This window comes from Marmota marmota, unplaced genomic scaffold, assembly GCF_001458135.2.
Source record: "Marmota marmota marmota unplaced genomic scaffold, marMar, whole genome shotgun sequence".
Taxonomy (NCBI): Eukaryota; Metazoa; Chordata; class Mammalia; order Rodentia; family Sciuridae; genus Marmota; species Marmota marmota.
The window spans coordinates 1,882,565-1,900,219 of NW_025999927.1; the positions used below are offsets into that span (position 1 = coordinate 1,882,565).

General features: G+C 53.0%; 1 protein-coding gene across 4 annotated transcripts in view; it reads right to left on the bottom strand.

Annotated features, from left to right (window-relative positions):
• Positions 1 to 584: 584 nt before the first annotated feature.
• The window catches only part of Sipa1l2 (signal induced proliferation associated 1 like 2), a 79,895-nt gene continuing 62,824 nt past the window's right edge, over positions 585 to 17,655 (bottom strand). Inside the window, exons 17-21 of one of the 4 annotated variants that reach the window (XM_048800371.1) lie at positions 13,859 to 13,990; positions 4,386 to 4,439; positions 3,767 to 3,890; positions 2,955 to 3,036; positions 585 to 1,946 (exon numbers count right to left, since the gene is read on the bottom strand). In XM_048800371.1, coding sequence (XP_048656328.1) covers positions 1,800 to 1,946; positions 2,955 to 3,036; positions 3,767 to 3,890; positions 4,386 to 4,439; positions 13,859 to 13,990 — 539 coding nt within the window. In that variant the 3' untranslated portion in view covers positions 585 to 1,799. Of the gene's footprint in view, positions 1,947 to 2,954; positions 3,037 to 3,766; positions 3,891 to 4,385; positions 4,440 to 13,858; positions 13,991 to 17,655 lie in introns of those variants that run through there. The other 3 variants (XM_015504328.2, XR_007346499.1, XR_007346498.1) reach the window with 3 other exon arrangements.

The window sequence follows — 17,655 nt, forward strand, 5'->3', positions numbered from 1 at the left end:
ACCCCAGGTTAGACTGGACTCCTGTGGGGACAGTGATCTAGAGCCCTGTGGGGTCTTCAGCTCCTGGCACAGTGCCCAGAACACGGTAAGAAGGAAGAGAGGGAGGGAGGACAAGGAGACTGGCCTGGCCTGCGGTGTCCTGTTCCCTGGGAGCACCTGGAGGTGGTGTGAAGCTGTGCTACAGCTGTGGGGGCACTAAGGACACTGCTTAGTGTGCCCCTCATAGGCAGCCTAAAAACCACTTGGCACCCGCTCAGCTCTGCCTGTGGTCTCATCTCTAGAAGGCCAAGGGCTGTGTCCCTTGCAGTGCCCACTTCCCACCAGGTGCCTGTCCATGTCTTTGGCCCTAGCCGGACTGAAATCCAGTGAAATCCTCTTCCTGATGACTCTGGACTAGTTTTATTGTATGTGCTATAAGAACAACACGTTATGTGAATGAGATGATAATAAAGAAGACAACCCAGGTACATTATGTGAGCCCAGCCCCAGTTAACCTGGCTGTAAAACGGGACGCCATGCCAAGGACACGGTAGGGATTCAATAATGAGACAAGAAGCACAGATGAGGGTCTGGCACAGAGCAGGTACTAATAAATACTAGTTACTCTTTACTTTAAATCAGCCTGGGATTCTCTAACAAGGCAGCTAAACGGTATTCAGTATACAATAAGATCTTAAATGACCCAAAATAAATCCACAGACTGTTGACAGATCATAAAAGGTCTACATCCACCCGACAAGGCTGTTGCTTACGTGGACTTCTTTTGAACATTTATTAAAAAAGCAAAATGTATATTCATCTCAAATATAACAATTAAAAATGGTAAAGCAATACCAACAACTTGCTCCTCGCAGCCTCCAGCCGTGGTCCCCCCCAGTGGCCTCTCTGCCCTAGGCGTGCCCCGTCCTCCCCGAGCTGTCTGCTGCCTCCCTCCTCCTCATAGTGCAGGTAAGACCACATCTTATAAAATTAACAATTCAAGGTTAAATAAGCTTAAATAAGGGTGTTAAATACAAGACACATCATCAGAGCTTCTGTACAAAGATACACGGATGTGGCACTGCCCACGGGAGCCCCTGGCTCCCAGCACACAGGCAGCTCCAGTGTGAGTGGATCTCTCGTTCCAGCAAAGCAACTATACACAGTGAGCTAAGAGTCGAGCGACTACAGACCACTCGGCGAGCCATTTACAAGGCATAGTATCTTTTTAAAAAAATCAGAACACTGTTAATATTCAGGCACCATTTGTTCCTGCAAATAAATAAGTCTCTACAGTAACTGCATTTGAACTAGTGTTAGGCCAGTGCTTCCCCATGAAGCTTTCCAACTACTGACTAAGCCTCCCTCTTTATTGCTATGATAATGTGGCTGTGGAAATAAAGCTACTGTACATCCAAAAAAATAGAGCACCTTTACCATTAAAGTGTACATCTGACTGTTCGTCTCTGTGTCTACTTTACAACACTAACACCCAAAGAGGGCCCTGCTCGGCATCGCCTCAGCGGCTGGCACTAGAAATGGAGCCCGCCTCTGCCTCCAAGGTGAGCCCAGCCAGGCCCCACTTCAGAGCCCGAGGAGGGTCTCAGTGGACGAGGCTCACGTCCCCGCCCTGTGAGTTACACTCATCTGCACTTCACTGCTTCCTCTGTGGCTGCCTGGAGGAGCCAGGCCCCATCCTGCTGGGGTGAATGGCACTGCACGGGATGGAACAGCAAACGCTATGCTTGGTGACAGCACACTCAGGACCCTGCTGCGGCTGGGGGGGCAGCAGCAGGCCCCGTGGCCCGGCGAGGCGCTGGCTAGGACTTCTTGTCCACAGTGCTGAAGAACCACTCGGTGAACCTGCGCAGCTGGGCAGCGGCCGTCTGGGACTCCTCCTGCAGCCGCAGGTTGTCCTCCCGCAGGTGCTGCACCTCGGCCTGCAGCACGGCCTTGTCCTGCTTCTCCTGCAGGAACACACCAATGTCAGGGGCTGGCCTTTGCTCCCTGGGGGCCTGGGAGTCCCTGCTCTCACTTTTCCTGACCTCTGGGAGGGGGCGTGCTTCCTTCAGGGAGGGGACCTGCTAATGACAAAGGGACAGGTGAGCAGTCCACTGCCTCTCCGCTTACCCCACCACGCTCCTGCTCCTTCATGACCAGGGTGCCCGCCATCTTCTACCCAGAGGGAGATCACAGCAGGCAGCTGGGAGGGAAACCTGATGTGCCTGAGCTTCCCAAGCAGCCTCCCGCTACAAAGGACAGAAGCCATGTGCCCCTGGTGTGCTCAGTGACCAGAGGGCCTTTCATTCCCTTACATGCTTTCTGGCTACATTATATTTCCACACTGATCTTTAAAAATGTGCCACTCAAAACTATGTAAGAATGATTAAAAAGTTCAGAGCAGTCCCACCAGGAGTTTGCAACACACAGTGACAAGAAGCGTAAAGCCCCAGCCCCAGCTCTATGGGGCTGAGAGTCCTTTGCCCCATTGGAGCTTGGCAGCGGCTGCCAGAGGGATCTGACTAGACCACTGGTCCACCAGCGGCCCTGCGGTGCTGTGTGGGCATGGCCAAGTGGGGCGTGGCTGGCCAGGGGCTGTTCCTGCTCTTGATGCCTCTGGCCCCATCCTCAGGTCCCCCTATTTCTTCCAGGCTCTCCTCTGCGCTGGAAGTTCTGGTCTTAAGAGGCAGCTGAAGTGACTTTCCCCAAGGCTGACGCAGTTTTCCTGGGATCCTGCTCTCCTCAGCTCAGATCACCCCACTGCCCCTCAGCAGCCACCTTCCCACTGTCCTTGGGACCCCGCAAACTTGCGCTCTTGTCAGTAAGGCCAGTACTCAACCTCTGTCGAGGTTCCCTTTGCCTCACTGTCCATCAACAGCTACGCGCCCCACAGTGACAGTGTCTCCTCCTCAACATGGACTCTGGTCCCTGGTTTGAGCACACCTCCTGCATGCCCAGGGTCCTTGTCTCTTTACCTTCCGAAGATCGGTCTGCAGTTGTCGCAGAATTAATTCCAGCTGATTGACTTTCCCGGTCAAGGTGGATGGAGAGCGCTCCCTAGCAAACAGGTCTAATTAGAAAGACTCAGGGGATGTGAGGGAGGACACCCCTGGTAAACCTGGCACTGGGCGTTACTCCTGCGTTGGGAGCCTGGCAAGGGGAGGAGTGATGTCATGTCCTACTGGAGGGAGTCCCCTCACTGCTCAAGACTCACTCCATGCTTAGGCACAGAGGTCAGGAAGAAAGCAAAGGGTGGAGTGTGTGGACAGAGGCCAGCGTGCAGCCCTGGGAACTGCAGGTGGACTCCACTGTCCAGCCTGCCTGTTATGAACGTATCATGAACCTCAAAGGAATTTGTGAGTGAAGGACGGCTCAGTTCACACAGAGGGGAGCACTTCCACTTCCCGGACTATGTACTCATGAATGCAGGGCGGCAACGGGGTCTGAGGCTGGGTCTGGGGCAGGTTCTGGAGGAATCTTGCCTTTGGTGGGAATACAGCATGCATGGCCTGGCAGCCCGAAAGCTGCTTGGTGTCACTGCCTGGCGTCACTGCCTGGCACTGTCATGATGACTAAGCAGCAGAGGTTGACCCTAAGGCCCCTCCTGTCCCTTTCTGCCAGTGAGGCATGCCCCTGTATTATCAGCCTTGGCAGATGGGACCTGCCTGCACAGATGAGCAGCCACGTAGCCGAGCACCTTCATCCAGGAAGTCAGGAAGCCCTGCCAGTCCCCTCCGTCCCTCCCCTGAATTCCCGAGGAGGCCCAGTGGGACGGGGGTCCACATACCCAGCTGAGTCCATGAACTCTTTGCTGCTGCCTGGATCTACGCACAAGGACAGCTCCTGGGCCCCTTCCAAGTCCTGCCTGTGCTGCAGATCCGTCAGGGTGCAGAAAGACGCCACTCTCTGGTCTGGGGCAGGGGAGAAGAACAACAGAAGAGTCAGTATCAGCTCCAGGGCACTTTTTTTTTGTAGAGATGAATTTAGTACAAAATGAAATCTGTTTCCCCCTCCAAATCAGTTATTTCCCTGTTTGAAATAAAACAAAGAAACAGAAACTCAGGCAAGCTGACAACGAAAGCATGAAGATGGCTGTCCCGCGGGGCTGCATGGCAGGGACAAGTGACAGATCCTGGATTGCTAGAGCCAATCTGCTCTCTTCTCTCCACACCCTAAGAAATGCCAAGCTGCTGGCTCTGTGCAGAAGAACAAGCTGGATGATAAGGGCCAGGGAGACGGGCCTGCCGGCAAGCTCCCCCAGACCCACAGAACATTCCTGGACCACCCGGTAAGGCGCCCCCAGCACCCCCAGCCCAGAGTGCGAGGAGCCATGCAGACATGCAGACACACAGACACAGAGCAGGCTACAGAGCACCAGGAGGCAGCAGCCAGCTGCAGACAGTCACCTAGAAAGGATGCGTGGTGACAGAGCAGCCCCAGTTCCTCATCTGAGTCAAGACCTGAAATAAGATCCAGAGTTCTCTCATGAGCAGGACGCCCTCGTACCCGAGGCTTTCAGGCCTCCCAGGCTCAAGTGACAGGTGGTATGCAGTACAGAGCACAGTGTGGTTGCTCAAGACAGAAACCGGGAGGAGCTGAGTGCCAGACAGCTGAGACCACGTGATGGCCAGAGGCAGGGCCGCAGTGGACAACAGAGACACCTGGCGCGCCACGCACGCGGACCCAAGCACAAGCACCAGTGACTCACTCCACACACTGGGAAGGGGAGAGACTGGCAAACCCACCCCCTGGAAGTCGGGCAGGAAGGTCGGGGCACGGCACCTGCAGCTCCAGAGCCCAGGGCTGAGCTGAACGGGTGTTGTTTCTCAGCACAGGCCATGCTGGCCAGAGACGCTGAAAGACGCACGGGAAAGTCCTTCTCTGCACAAGGTGGACGTGGGCTGCAATCCACCCAGGACCACTTCCCTCCCCTAGCCCTCACTCCTAGTTTCTGAGAGGCACAGCTTGAGCGTCGGTGCTGTGGCAGCTCTTTTGTGTGGCTGATTAATGGGGGAGAAACTGCACTTAGGTGCACCCTGTTCTTAATTCACCCCACTGTCTCCCTGGCTGTTCAGTAAGCCTCCTAACGAGGCTACCTGCCTGTCTGGCTTATGGAGGGTCACACACTTCCAGTTAATTAAAAAGGAAGGCCACGTGGAGGCTGCCAGGAGCCCAGGAGGAAAGCCAGGGTTGCAGGCGCAGTGCTGGCGGTGGGTGGCCCCAGGCCTGGCGTCCCAGAGTCTGTTGAGCCCGCTCATGACCACTGTGGGGTTCTGTCAGGGGCCCCTTTCTAACATCTGCCATAGCCATCCAGATGTCCTTTGGTGAACCTTCTTGAAAGTCCCACAGGTCTCATCTTCCGAAAAACAAACACTGCAACACTACAGTTCCAAGACGACAACTCTGTCACTCATTCAGCACAGCACACTGGGACTTCTGCAGAGGATGGGTTTGTGACAACCCCAACAGCTAACGTGGGTGTTGCCCAGATTCACTCAGGGCTCCAGGTGCCTGGCAGAGGTGGGGGCAGAGCCAGGGCAGCCTGGCTGGGGAGGTCCTGCCTGCTGTGGTGTGCCACACAGCCCTGTCTGAAAGGTCCCCAGAGAGAGTGCGTCCCACTCAATGACCAGAGCTGTCATGCTCTTTGGGGAATTTCACTGCTGACAAGAGCAATGCCAAGAATGTCACAGAATTAATCTCCTCACTTTCTCAAAGAGCTCTGCTGGCGCCGTCCTCACTGTGCGCAACCAAGGGGCACCTGCTGACACCATCCTCACTGTGCGCAACCGAGGGGGCGTCTGGTCAGGCTCATATCCCACCTAACACACGTGTTCTAAGGCCCACGTCTACATACCTGGGTGAAAAGGCTTCAGCTGTGCCAACCTTAACTGATAAGACATCCCCAAGACAAGTCTGGCTCCTGGCAGCCACCCAGATGTTCCCCGGGAGAAACAATGTCCTGCTGGTCAGGAGGCAGGCCACCAGGGCCGTGTTGCCACAACCAGGCCTGCGCTGAAGCTCCTGTGTAACGTGGCCCATCTTCCCGAGGGTGTCCAGGGGAAGCTTCTATGGTGATAAACACTCAATCAAGTGACTGCTGACCTACAACCACATAGCCCAAAGGAAACCACGAAGGCCCGGGAGCCAGGGCTGCGTGAGCACACGGCACGTGCAGCCTCCCTCTCCCCGGCTCCTGTCTGAGCAGGTGGGGCCTGGGGGACATCAGCGTGGCTCACATGAGACAATCCACCCCTTTATTTAATTTAAACCTTGCTCCTACATTTTAAAAATGTTTAACACATTAACACTAAGAGAGGAGGCAGAGTCAACAGCTACCTGTGTCAACTTCGGGCTGCCGTCAGACAGCTGGCCGAGCGACTCCCAGAGCCCACCTGGCTTTCTGCAGCTCTGAGGGCCTCAGGCCAAGCCTGCAAGGGCGGGCTGGGTTGTGTGGCCAGGTCCTGGCTGCAGGGATGGATCAGGACCACAGTGCACATGGGGGTGTGGCCACCAGGACCTGGATGTCCCCAGCTGGTGCTTCCCTGGCAGCTGGTGGCCTGCTGGAGAAGTAGGTCATGGGGGTGAGCTCTGCAGAGGAACACGGGGCACTGGCCCTGTCTCTGTTTCCAGGCTGCCAAGAGGGGAGCAGCTTTGTTCCACCACATGCTCCTGCCACGATGTCCTGCCTCACTACAGCCCCCAAAGCCATGGGTCCAGATGACCAAGTCCTGGAGCCTCTCAAACCACAAGTCAAGATAAACCTTTTCTCCTTTTAAGTTGTTTGTCTGACAGCGGTGTAACTTGCTAGAAGCCAGAGGCTAGATCAAGACAGCTCATCTCCACAAGCAGCGCCGTTCCAGCACACTTCTGCTGAAACCACAAGCCAGAGACAATCTGGGGCCTTGCAGCTCCTTCGAAGAACCAGAGGCTCTGGTTGAGGTCTGTGCTCGTCAGGCTGCAGGAAGCAGACTTAACCGACCGCCAGGAAGCAGCATGGGTCTGCACTGGGCTTTCGGCACGAAGTGCTCTGGGTCACACTATGGCCACTGACTGGAGAACGCAAAAAGATAATGGCTGGAATCTCCGCTGAGAAGCAAGTTAAGGACAGCCCTGGCCTCTCTCTTGACTCGAGATGCAGCAACTGAAGCAAATTCTAACTTACGCTGGAGACTTAGACTTTGATTTCCTCTATATTGACATTCACCTTGCAGTTTTCTTCTTGTGCAGTCACTTTTCTTTTTTTCTTTCCTCTAATCATGTTACTGTGAGGAGCACCCAGCCTGTCACCCACCGTTCCCTTATGCTGGTGTACACACACGTGCACATCACACATCACTAAATTGACGTCATCAGCTTTAGGCTGAAACTTTAGAATTGAAAAAGTTCTCATTACGAAAGTTTATGGTTACCATGGGATCTAAGAAACCGAGGGCCCACAGGGCATAAGCTACAGCACAGAAAGCTGTTTTGGAGAGGATGTTTATGTGGTCATCTTACTCCTGCTGCAGTGCCTGAACTGCCCCGATGGCTTTGGGGACATGGTGGCGGTTGCCAGCCATGGAAAATGTGGAGCGGCGGATCACAGGTCTCCTCGGCTGGGGGTGTGGAATCCCGACTCTGACCACCCGCTTGCTATTTCTCCTTTCAAGGCTGCTTCTGGTCACATCTATGCCACAAATGCTCCAAACTACACTTGATATGTGGGAGCTGCTCAGGGCTTCTAGAGAGACTCCACTCCCGCCCCCCCCGCACCCCCCCCCCCAATGGTTGAGCCACAGCCAGCTTTCCCAGTGGATCTGTCCCTGTCTCCAAACCTGAGGGGGTGGAGACTACGGCAGAGCACCCCATGCTTGGGATGGGGTGACATCCCATAAGCCTGTCCCAAGTTAAGCATACTCTAAGCTGAAAATGTATGTAACACGGTAAGTCCCCCATGTGGCTCAGCAACACAGCACACAGCCCTGATGGCCCCACTCAGGGTCCCAAGGCTGAGGGAGCTACGACTTGCGGCACTGCCTAGTGTCAGAGGCTCCTTCTGCATCAAAATCCCAATCCCAGCTTCCGTGGAACGCGCAGTGCTTCCACATCATGGGAAAGTTAACACCTGTTAGAGGAGCGAGCCAGGGCGTCCACACACACAGGCTCTTGTCCACACCCGGGTGGCTGAGCGCTGTGCTGCCAGGGCTGAAGGGCCTTGCTGCACGAGGTCAGTGCATCTTACTTGGGAGTTCTGAAGAGCAAAGGGCAGCTCGCCCCACTCAAGAAAGGAACTGCACATATGAAAACAAAGCCTGAACCGTGGCCAGCCAGGTTTTCAGCTTCCCACTGTGGCCTGGGAGGACTGCAGCTGGGCTGACAGCATGTACGCTCAGCACCCAATCACCTCCTCCTCTGGACCCAGGGGATGGCTCTACTTTCCTCTGACATGTGGCTTTTGGGGTGGAATTAGGTAGTGTGTTCACTTATTAAGTTTTAATGATGCCACACAGTATTTCTCTACAGAACACCTTTTCACTCTTTTGAATAGTCACTTCTCAGGAATGAAGTGTCTAAGCAGTGGGGTGCAGTCTTCTGGGTGAGCTGTGCATGGTGCTGTGCTTGAGTGGGAAAGGAGCCCTGGTGCTCTGAAGGGCACCTTCTGCTTCCCAGAGCTGCCAGGTCGTTCTCTACCTGCCACAGGTGGAGCTGGTGCTCACCCGCCCTGCCATGCCCGAGGCTGATGACCGCCTGCTGGCCCTTGTGCTCCGTGTGTGGGCTGTCTGTCTGCTGCAGAGGTGCTGTGCTTTTGCCAAGCTCCCAAGTGCAATTTAGACACCCTGCTTTGCCTGTCACAGGTACAGGCAAACCCTAGCGCCCAGCACACCCGCCTCAGATCTTCTCTTGAAGGTGTGTACAAGGTCTGTGAAATACTTATATTTGATCATGCTACCTTTTATATGTTCTCTTGTTATCCAACAACTAAAGATTACCTCCAGATGGTGTTTTTTTTTTTTAACTGTTTCTAAAATCAACTTTTCTAGTTCCTAAATCCAAAGGGCATACATAACTCCCTTTGCCATTTAATTATTGAAATATATTCAGATTTCTGTGTGTGCTCTATTTTTCTTCAAAAGGACTTATTCTATTTTTGAATCATTGCAATAGTTTTAATTATTATTTATAATAGATTTTTTTGGTTGAACATTGTTCCTCTATTTTCTGAGTAGATGCAATTACTTTAACCTACTTTTGGGGGGTTGGGGATGTGGCTCAAGTGGTAGTGCGCTCGCCTGGCATGCGTGCGGCCTGGGTTCGATCCTCAGCACCACATACAAATAAAGATGTTGTGTCCACCGAAAACTAAAAATAAATATTAAAATTCTCTTTCTCTAAAAAAAAAAAACAAAACAAAAAACCCCCTTAATTTTGGATAGCTGAACTGAAATCATTCTAATCTGCAAATTAATTTGAAAAGGACAGTCATTCTTACTTCCGTTAAGAATTTTAGTTACTGAAGTACTTCTTGGAACTACCTCACTGTAATCTAATGGTGGCTTGCTTTCCAAAGAACACGGAATTCCATATTCTGATTCTGCGGCCATCTCAGTAGGAGACTCTGAGCAACCACTGTGGAGAGTCAGCCTTTTGGGAAACACACCACCCTAGCAGGAGAGGTGGAGCCTGCGCCCACCCAGGGCTGCTGGCCTTGAGACTTGCTCTGACCACAGCATGTGGCAAGATGCTATCCTGGGACCTCCAGCACCAGGTCTGGCAGTCACAGAGCACCTGCTTCTGCTCTGCAGATTCCTAGCGCCTCCTGTGAAGAGTGCGATCACCCTGCTGGGGGATGCGGTCCCTGCCACAGCCTGGAGCTCTACACTACAAGGGAGTGGAGTCCCTGGGACGTGCAGGTCCCAGCTAGGCTGCAGCCGCATGAATGACTCTGGGTGACACCATGTGGAACAGAAGAGCCACCCAGCTGAGCCTTGACTAGCCTGTGGCATAGGAAATAACGGAAATCATTGGGGTTAGCTGTACATTTTGGAGTGTTTTGTGATGTAGAAATAGGTAACTAAAAAAATTAGCAACATTTTGAAATGGTGTATATCAAGTTACTTTGTCTATGTTTATGATCCCTAAAAATTTCTAAATGTCAATGATTCCAGTAAAAGTTAAAGGACATGGTTTCAAAGGGCAAGTTGGTTCCTTTGGATTTAGGGCTCTGCTTGGAAAGATCCCCACGGGTATCATGCAGTTATTTGGAATAAAGTAGACATTCCAAGGGTTTTGAGATATCTTTCTTTTTTGGACTGGGAATTTAACCTAGGGTCACTTTATTACTGAGTCACATCCTCATCTCTTAATTTTGAGACAGGGTCTCACTAAGTTCCTGAGGATGGCCTCAAACTTTTGATCCTCCTTTCTCGGTATCCTGAGTTGCCAAGGTTACAGGTGTGTGCCATTGTGCTTGACTAGAGGTATCTTATCAATCTTTTATTAGAAACTTCAATCTTTTATTCAAAATTTTATTAGAAATAGGTTGTAATTCTGTTAGATATACTTTTTTTGGAAAGTGATATGATCAGTTTAATTACTTCAACTACTGTAACTTGTTATAATTAAAGTTTTTTTTTTTTTTTTTATTACACCAGCTAAGCTCTTGCCAGGAACAATGCATAATCTTTTCAATCTATTACTGAAATTTCATTTAAGTTTTTCTATATCAATATTAGACAATTGTCTAATGGTTCTCTTTTTTTTGTGTGTATTTAATCAGGAAAGAATCCTATTATGCAAGAAGGCTGCTTTTAAATTTCAAGAAAATTTTGAACAAGGGCATCATTATTCTCTGAAACTGAAAACAATTAACTGTACACTTATTAGTTTCAAGTGGCATTTGGGATGTGGGGATTTCCAGATGACCTTTACAATGACCCCCACACTCTGGCCTTCAATTATTTCTTATGCCTCCCTCCCCCCCATTAACTGGATTCATTCCTATGTAGTGCCCGACATTCCTAATTCCTCTAAAACCCCCCTCCAAGGGCACCAGAGGACGCGTACTGGGAAGCACAGAGCACAGATGCGCGTGCTGGGTTGGGGGGGCAGGCAACATGCTGCTACTTGGCTCAGAGGGAACCGGCCACGGGCCAAGAGCCACACCAGGATGGGGACAGAAAGCCTCTGTGGGGTCAGGCAGAGCCCCGTGCCCAGGTCTCTATGGTGGGCAGTGTGTGTGCTGTGAGCTGAGGGGTGCTCTAAGCTGGCAGTGCCGGACAGACTTGACACAGGTTTCTTTCAGCCTCTCCAGCTAACTCCTAGGACTGTCCATCTGCACACTGAGTTGACCAGGTGACCCACCTCTTAAGCAAGGGCAGGGTCCTGTCCTGACCATATTAGGAATCTGGGTGGCCAGGTATGTCTTCTGGAGGGGACGGCAAGGACTCCAACCATGGAGGGGCCCCTACCGTGGCCATACCAGCCACCTGGCCTAGGGTTGGAGGAGCCTGCTTGGGGAGGTGGCACGTGTCCTCTCCCAGGCTAATTTCATCTTCTTTACAATTTTGTACATCTAAAATAGTACAAAATTGTACTATTTATTTTTTGAGTCAAATCTGCTAATGGTTTATCAATATTCAAAGAAAAACTGATCACTGACTTTCCTTATAAAATATTCACTGAAATTTCATTTGCCAGGTTTAGATTTATTTCATTTTCTTTCTTTTCTGTAGGGGTTTTTAGTTTTTGTGGAATCTTTCTGAAGTATAGTCTAGTTAGCCAATTTCCACATCTTCTTCCACTCCAATGTTCCTTCAGGCCTGACTCTGGCTGAAGTCCAGAGGTTTAACAGGTAGCATCTCTCCCATCATCCTCACACACACATAAAATGCTTCTATGAACTCCTTCATTCCTCCCAGCATGATCATTATTCGATACTTAAGATCTCTGAAGGTTGTTAGAGCTTCTTGCTGGTGTGCTTCTAAGCTACCTCGTGGCCAGTGATGGTCGAGGGGGCTTCCTGAATGCAGTGTGCAGATACCTGGCGACCCACCCGTGGTTACACAGCCTACGTCTGCTCCTCCTACAGTTGAGACGAATGCTGTGGCTTGGACGCACAGCGTTGCCCAGGAGCTCATGTGAGGACATTCAGAGGTGAGGTGATCAGGCCATGAGAGCTGTACTAATCAGCAGAGATTGATGCACTGGTGATTAGATTAACGGGGCGTGCCCCAAGGTTTGTGTCTGTCCCTCTGATTCCTGGCCACCATCCCTGAGCAGCTTTCCTCCACCACAACCCACCATGATGTCCTGCCTCTCCCCAGGCCCAGAGCTACAGGGTCGGCCAACTGTGGACTGAAACCAAGAGCCTGAATAAACACCTCCTCCTCTAAGTTGTTCTTATTGGGTCTTTTGATCACAGATCACAGCAACAAAAGAGCTGACTGAAACAGGAAGCCATGCTTGGGCAGATGAATTTGGTGTGTGACCTATTGTTGCATAGTATGGTAAATCTGTAACCTTAAATTTGTGTGTTCAATGTCGACTTTAGCTCTTAGGCAAAAGCGAACATATCACAAGATGAGATGTGTGGCATGAACGAGGTAGGTGTGGGGAGAAGCCCGCAAAGAGGAATGACACTTTGGGTTCTGTAAAGGTCCTGGGTCTCACTTCCATAGGCAGAAACACTCCATTTCTGAAGGCCTACTTTCAAAAGCACTGGCTACACTTACATCAAAATATGGGCGAGAGGCTGGGGCTATGGCTCAGTGGTAGAGTGCTCACCTAGCATGTGCAAGGCCGTGGGTTCAATTCTCAGCACCACATATAAATAAATAAATAAATAAATAAATAAAATAAAGGCATTGTGTTCAACTACAAAAAATATTAAAAACAAAAACAAAAAACAAAAAAACCATGGGCCTGGGGGACCTGAGTCCCACAAGACCCTCAAACTGCCTTGGAGAGCTCGACAGTGAAAGAGAAAGCCCATGGGCATGTTTCAGACTACTCACGGGAGCACGGCTCTGGGGAGTGGGGACTCCAGAGCCTGCTCTGTGCTGTCAGTAGAGCAGGCAGAGCAGGCTCAGGCTGCATCATTCTCCTCTAGGACAAACCCTGTCCCCCAGGACCTGAAGAATGGTCTCAGCTTCTGCCCTACACACAAGGATGCTGCTGGCCAGAGGAGGCCTCTCGAGTGGCCAAAAAGCAAGGCTGCTGCTGGCCTCCTGAGACAGACCCCGCCTGTTCCCCTAGGCCACAGGTGTGGTAGAAGGGGTGCGAGAGGCAGAAGCTGCCATTATGACAGTATAGGAGAAGTTCTGAGTCCTGATCCTGGTCCACTGACTCACTGTGCATCACACACAGGCCAGAGGTGTCAGAAGCAGGCGTCTTTTCCGTGGCCACCACCATCTACAAGCTGGGTCAGGTGTCCCCCAGGCAGCACTGAGCAATAGACAGCAGGAATGGGGGAAGGCCCACGAGGTGGCTTGTCGCCAGGGTGAGCAGATCATGCCACGTCCACACCTGGGGGATCGTATCCTGCCAAACCCGCACCATGGCCCCTGGAGGGTCCTCCACCTCACCTCACCATGCCTCCAGAAAAGACATGGTATGCACCTACATGATCACTGCTGCTTCTCGGATAAGGAGACAGGGCCAAGAGGCAAAGTGGCTCATCCCATCCAGGCCACAGTGAGGTCTCCACTGGGAACCCATGACCAGCGCTCATTCCATGAGCTCCTCAGAGGAAGCGCCTCAGAGCCTGAGCCTTCCTCTCAAGTTCCTTCTCAAGGATGGGTGACACACCCAGCACCTGACCCAGAGGACGATGCACAGGCTCTGCCCCAAGCTGCCAAGAGCTCCCGGGACAGGTGTGAGGCCGGAAGGCTGGAATGTTTACCTTCAAATGCCCGCGCAGCATCTACCAGGTGGGACCATGCCAACCCCGTGGCTGTGTCTGGGAGGGGCATCAGGCCAGGATCTGCACACTTGGACTTATCCGACAAGGACCCGTCGGAGAACCAGAACTCATCTAAAGAGAAACAAGACCAGGGCGTCAGTCAGCATGGGCACTGCTTTCATCTCACAACCACAGGCACCCATCCCTCCCAAGTGGCGCAGGACACTAAACATATCTTGCTCCCTGTGGAAAGGTCAGCATCAAGCTATGTTAACCAAAGGGCTAGAGAAATGGCAGTCAAAAGAAGCAGTCCAGGAGATCAAGCTGGGCGGCAGGCGCTTGGGCTCAGAGTGGAGACACAGGACCACCTCTTCCCAGCCGTCTCCTTAGCACACGAGTCTGGCTGACTGAGGACAGAACCTCCTCCTTCCTGATGTTTAAAGGGTTACTGAAGAACAAAACTATTGAGCTGAGCCCCAGAAAATCGAGATGCCTCACAGACCAGCTTATTAAAAAGTGTGGTGAGACCCACTTTGTTCTAATTTTATGATTTTCTGTTTCATAGGATGCAGCAGCATGGTGGGACCTCACATGCCCTGATTGCACACATGGATTTTTTCCCTTTAAACTGCCATCAGAGTCTGGATTCTGTCAGTACTGCACCGGGGGTAAGGACCTGTTATGCACCTGAGGACACTCCAGCGTGCCTTTCTGAACCTGCCAGAGTGCTGTATGCAGCTGCTCATGGACACATCTGCCTAATGAGACCACTCACAATAATCACCACCTGGCTGTCTGAGCCTGCAATTAAGTTAAGTAAGGGACATAATTAACCAAATGCACCTGTAATTCCTGTTCCCACATCCTTCGGGGGAGCTGTGAGATGCTGGCAATTGGACCAAGACAGGGTCTATGCATCTGGCCTTGTCATTCTCCTGACAAGCGCAGTCCTCACAGACCTCTCCCCACGGTAGGGAGACCCATCTAGCCACGCCCTCTCAAGCTGGGGTGCCACCAACACCACAGTTTTCTCCCAGCCTCCAATCTGAGGAGAACCTGGCAAGAGGTGCTCTGTGCACGTGCCCTGCCCCTCCCATGCCAGAAAGAAGAGTGACTCCCGCATGCTCCAGGTGGAAGCGCTCAGTCCTGGCCAAGGGGCAGGCCGGCAGCCAGGCTGGAGTGGGAGCTGGGCAGGAGGTGAAGGCTGGCTCTAGTTTAAGCAGAGATGAGGGACCCAGGGATCTTTGCTCCTGGGCAGATCATCCCTTCTGCTGTCAAACACGCGTGGGCTGCGCTCCAAGCAGGGTGCTTCGCCAAGTGCAGAGAAGCCCCGGAGTGAGGTGGTGGCAGCCACCCTTGCTGCAGGCTTCTAAGTAGAGAGTCTCAGGAAGCTGAGCAGGCGCCACATCCGGAGGGGTGCACAGGCAGGCAGGCAGGCTGGATGGTGGCCTAGTCCCTCCTTTCTTCCCCGCCAGAGGGGCATGTCCCAGGAAGAAGGGCACACAACAGGACAGAATGCCACTCAGGTGTGCGAGTAGTCCCAGGGCCAGCGCTGCGTGAGCCCCATGGTGGGAATCCTCTGCCCTGGAGAGGAGGTCACCTTCCCTCCAGGCCCCAGCACTCTCAAAGGCAGACACCAACCCAAAACCTGTCTGCGAGTGCCTCCTTCCCCTCACCACACTGCTGTACCCTTCCTGGGTCTACTGTACACAGGTGGAGAGACAAAGAGCAAAGGAAGTCAAGGAACAGAAGGACAGTGGCCAGTGCCAACTCAGAAGGGTGCCGCGAGGCGCCATTCCTCACATACTCCGAGGAGCAGCTGCCTGGCGTGTCTTGGACTGAGCAACTAAAGCTATCTCTGTTCCTGAGCACCCTGAGGTTCTAGGACATGTGGCCCTTTCTCTGAGGCTGGTCTTGAGAGGCTAATGTCCAGAAGGAGTGGGTGGGTGAACCTCACTCAGCCAGCCCCTGGCTTCTGCTTCCTGCCCTGGCACAACACTCAGGCAGGAGCCACCACTGAGCAGCACTGGTGACCACAGGGTCTGAGACAATCTCAGTGCCCCTTCCACAGCCCAAGGCAGCCTGGCAGCCCTCGCCTCCTCCACTCTTACAGAGGACCAGGAGCAAAAGGAGGGGACCCTGGGTGACTAGACCTGCAGAACGGGCCAAGGACATCAGCAGCATGGAAGCTGCCCCCTCTGGCTTGTCTGCAGTGCAGCCCCCCCTATGGTCTACCCGAGTGGTCCTCAGTGAGCATGCCACCTACCGAGCAGCTCTGACTGGGTCAGGGAGACACGGCTCAGGCCACAGGGGAGGGCAAGAGGCCACAAGGAAACACACAACAGGACTCAGCCGCGCCAAGCTCCTGCGGAAGGCACGCCCACATCAGGTGCCATGTGGGTGGCACCCACGGTGAGGGGTGCAGAGCAGCGCTGGGAGGAGAGCCCTGTGGAGCCTGAACCAGTGCCTCTCCTGGGCAGGAAGAGCCTAGTGCCAGCGGCAGCCCCATCACAGCCCAGAGCAGGGGCTCATCCTGAAAAGCTGGAGCAGCGGCTCCTGAGTTCACACCTGGGCTTCTCTTCTCACCCCAGACCTGAGATCATGGTGACCACAGAAATGATTTCTGAATCAGGGGAAATTACTAAACCCTGCCTGCAATGCAAGCCAGCAGTGGCCTTCACACCCCGTCCATTGACATGCTGCCTCACCACCAATGGTATCTGGACATTATGTGTCCAGTGAGCAGTGAGATGCAGACCTGCTCTCGAGGAGGAGCCCGGCCCACCCTGGATGCTCACTGTCGGGATCTGACAGGGCGTGGTCAGTGCAGAGCCCGAGGAGCCAGGAGCCACAGCTAGGCTGCACAGACGCCATGGCAGGGGCCAGGTTGTCTCTGGTTTCAGCTTATTGAACAGGCGGCACCCTTGCCGTGTGTGGGTACCAAAGTCCACTTTTCCAAATCCAGCTCCCCCCAGCCTTGGGCTAGCTCAGAGGCAGACACTGCTCTTCTGGCTGATTTGGGAAATAAAGCAACTGAAAGTCCCAGGGTGGCCCCAGTGCCACTTCACATCTGGAGCGTTTCCTGGGGTTTGAGGGGGAAGCGGCACAGGCAGGGAAGTCACTGCCGGGAACCTCCTGGGATGCAAGGGCACAGATGTTGCTGCAGAGGACAGAGGAGCGCGGTGCTGCCTCTCTGCTGGTGGCCTCCCTTGGGCCATCTGGAGAGGCTAGGAAGTGGGTCCAGGACCCTCTGCCTAGGCTTGTTCACCAAGCCTAAGATCACGGTAGCCACCAGTGGGAACCTGACCTCACTGATGGCTATCTGCCAGTGAGCCTTCCTGACTGCATTTCCTGGTGGAAACCTGGGGTCTCAGCTATCCTGTCACAGGCACTCCAGGCCAGGATGGGAGGTGTGGGGGAGGAAGGAGGCGGTGAAAGCAGGGTGCCTGCCTCTGGCAGGTCCTTCCACACTGGCTGGAGTGCTTTGTTGCTGGCCCTTGTCCCCTGACTTAAAATTGGCAAGCACACACCTGGGTCTGTAGTGATTTGTGCTCACAAAGTTATCCCTAAAATACTAGTTCATTTATCCTAACCCCGTGTGTGTGCATGAGTGTGACTGGCAACTGAGCCCAGGGGTGCCCCTCCAGTGAGCTGATCCCAATCTCTTTATAATAAAGTTTGGAGAGACTCCTCCTGCCAGAAGACCCACCTGCACCCCAGCCTCCCCTCTGCAGGAGCAGCCTCAGGCACAGGAGTTCCCCGTAGAGGCAGAGCAGCTGAGACTGGAACAAGAAGGC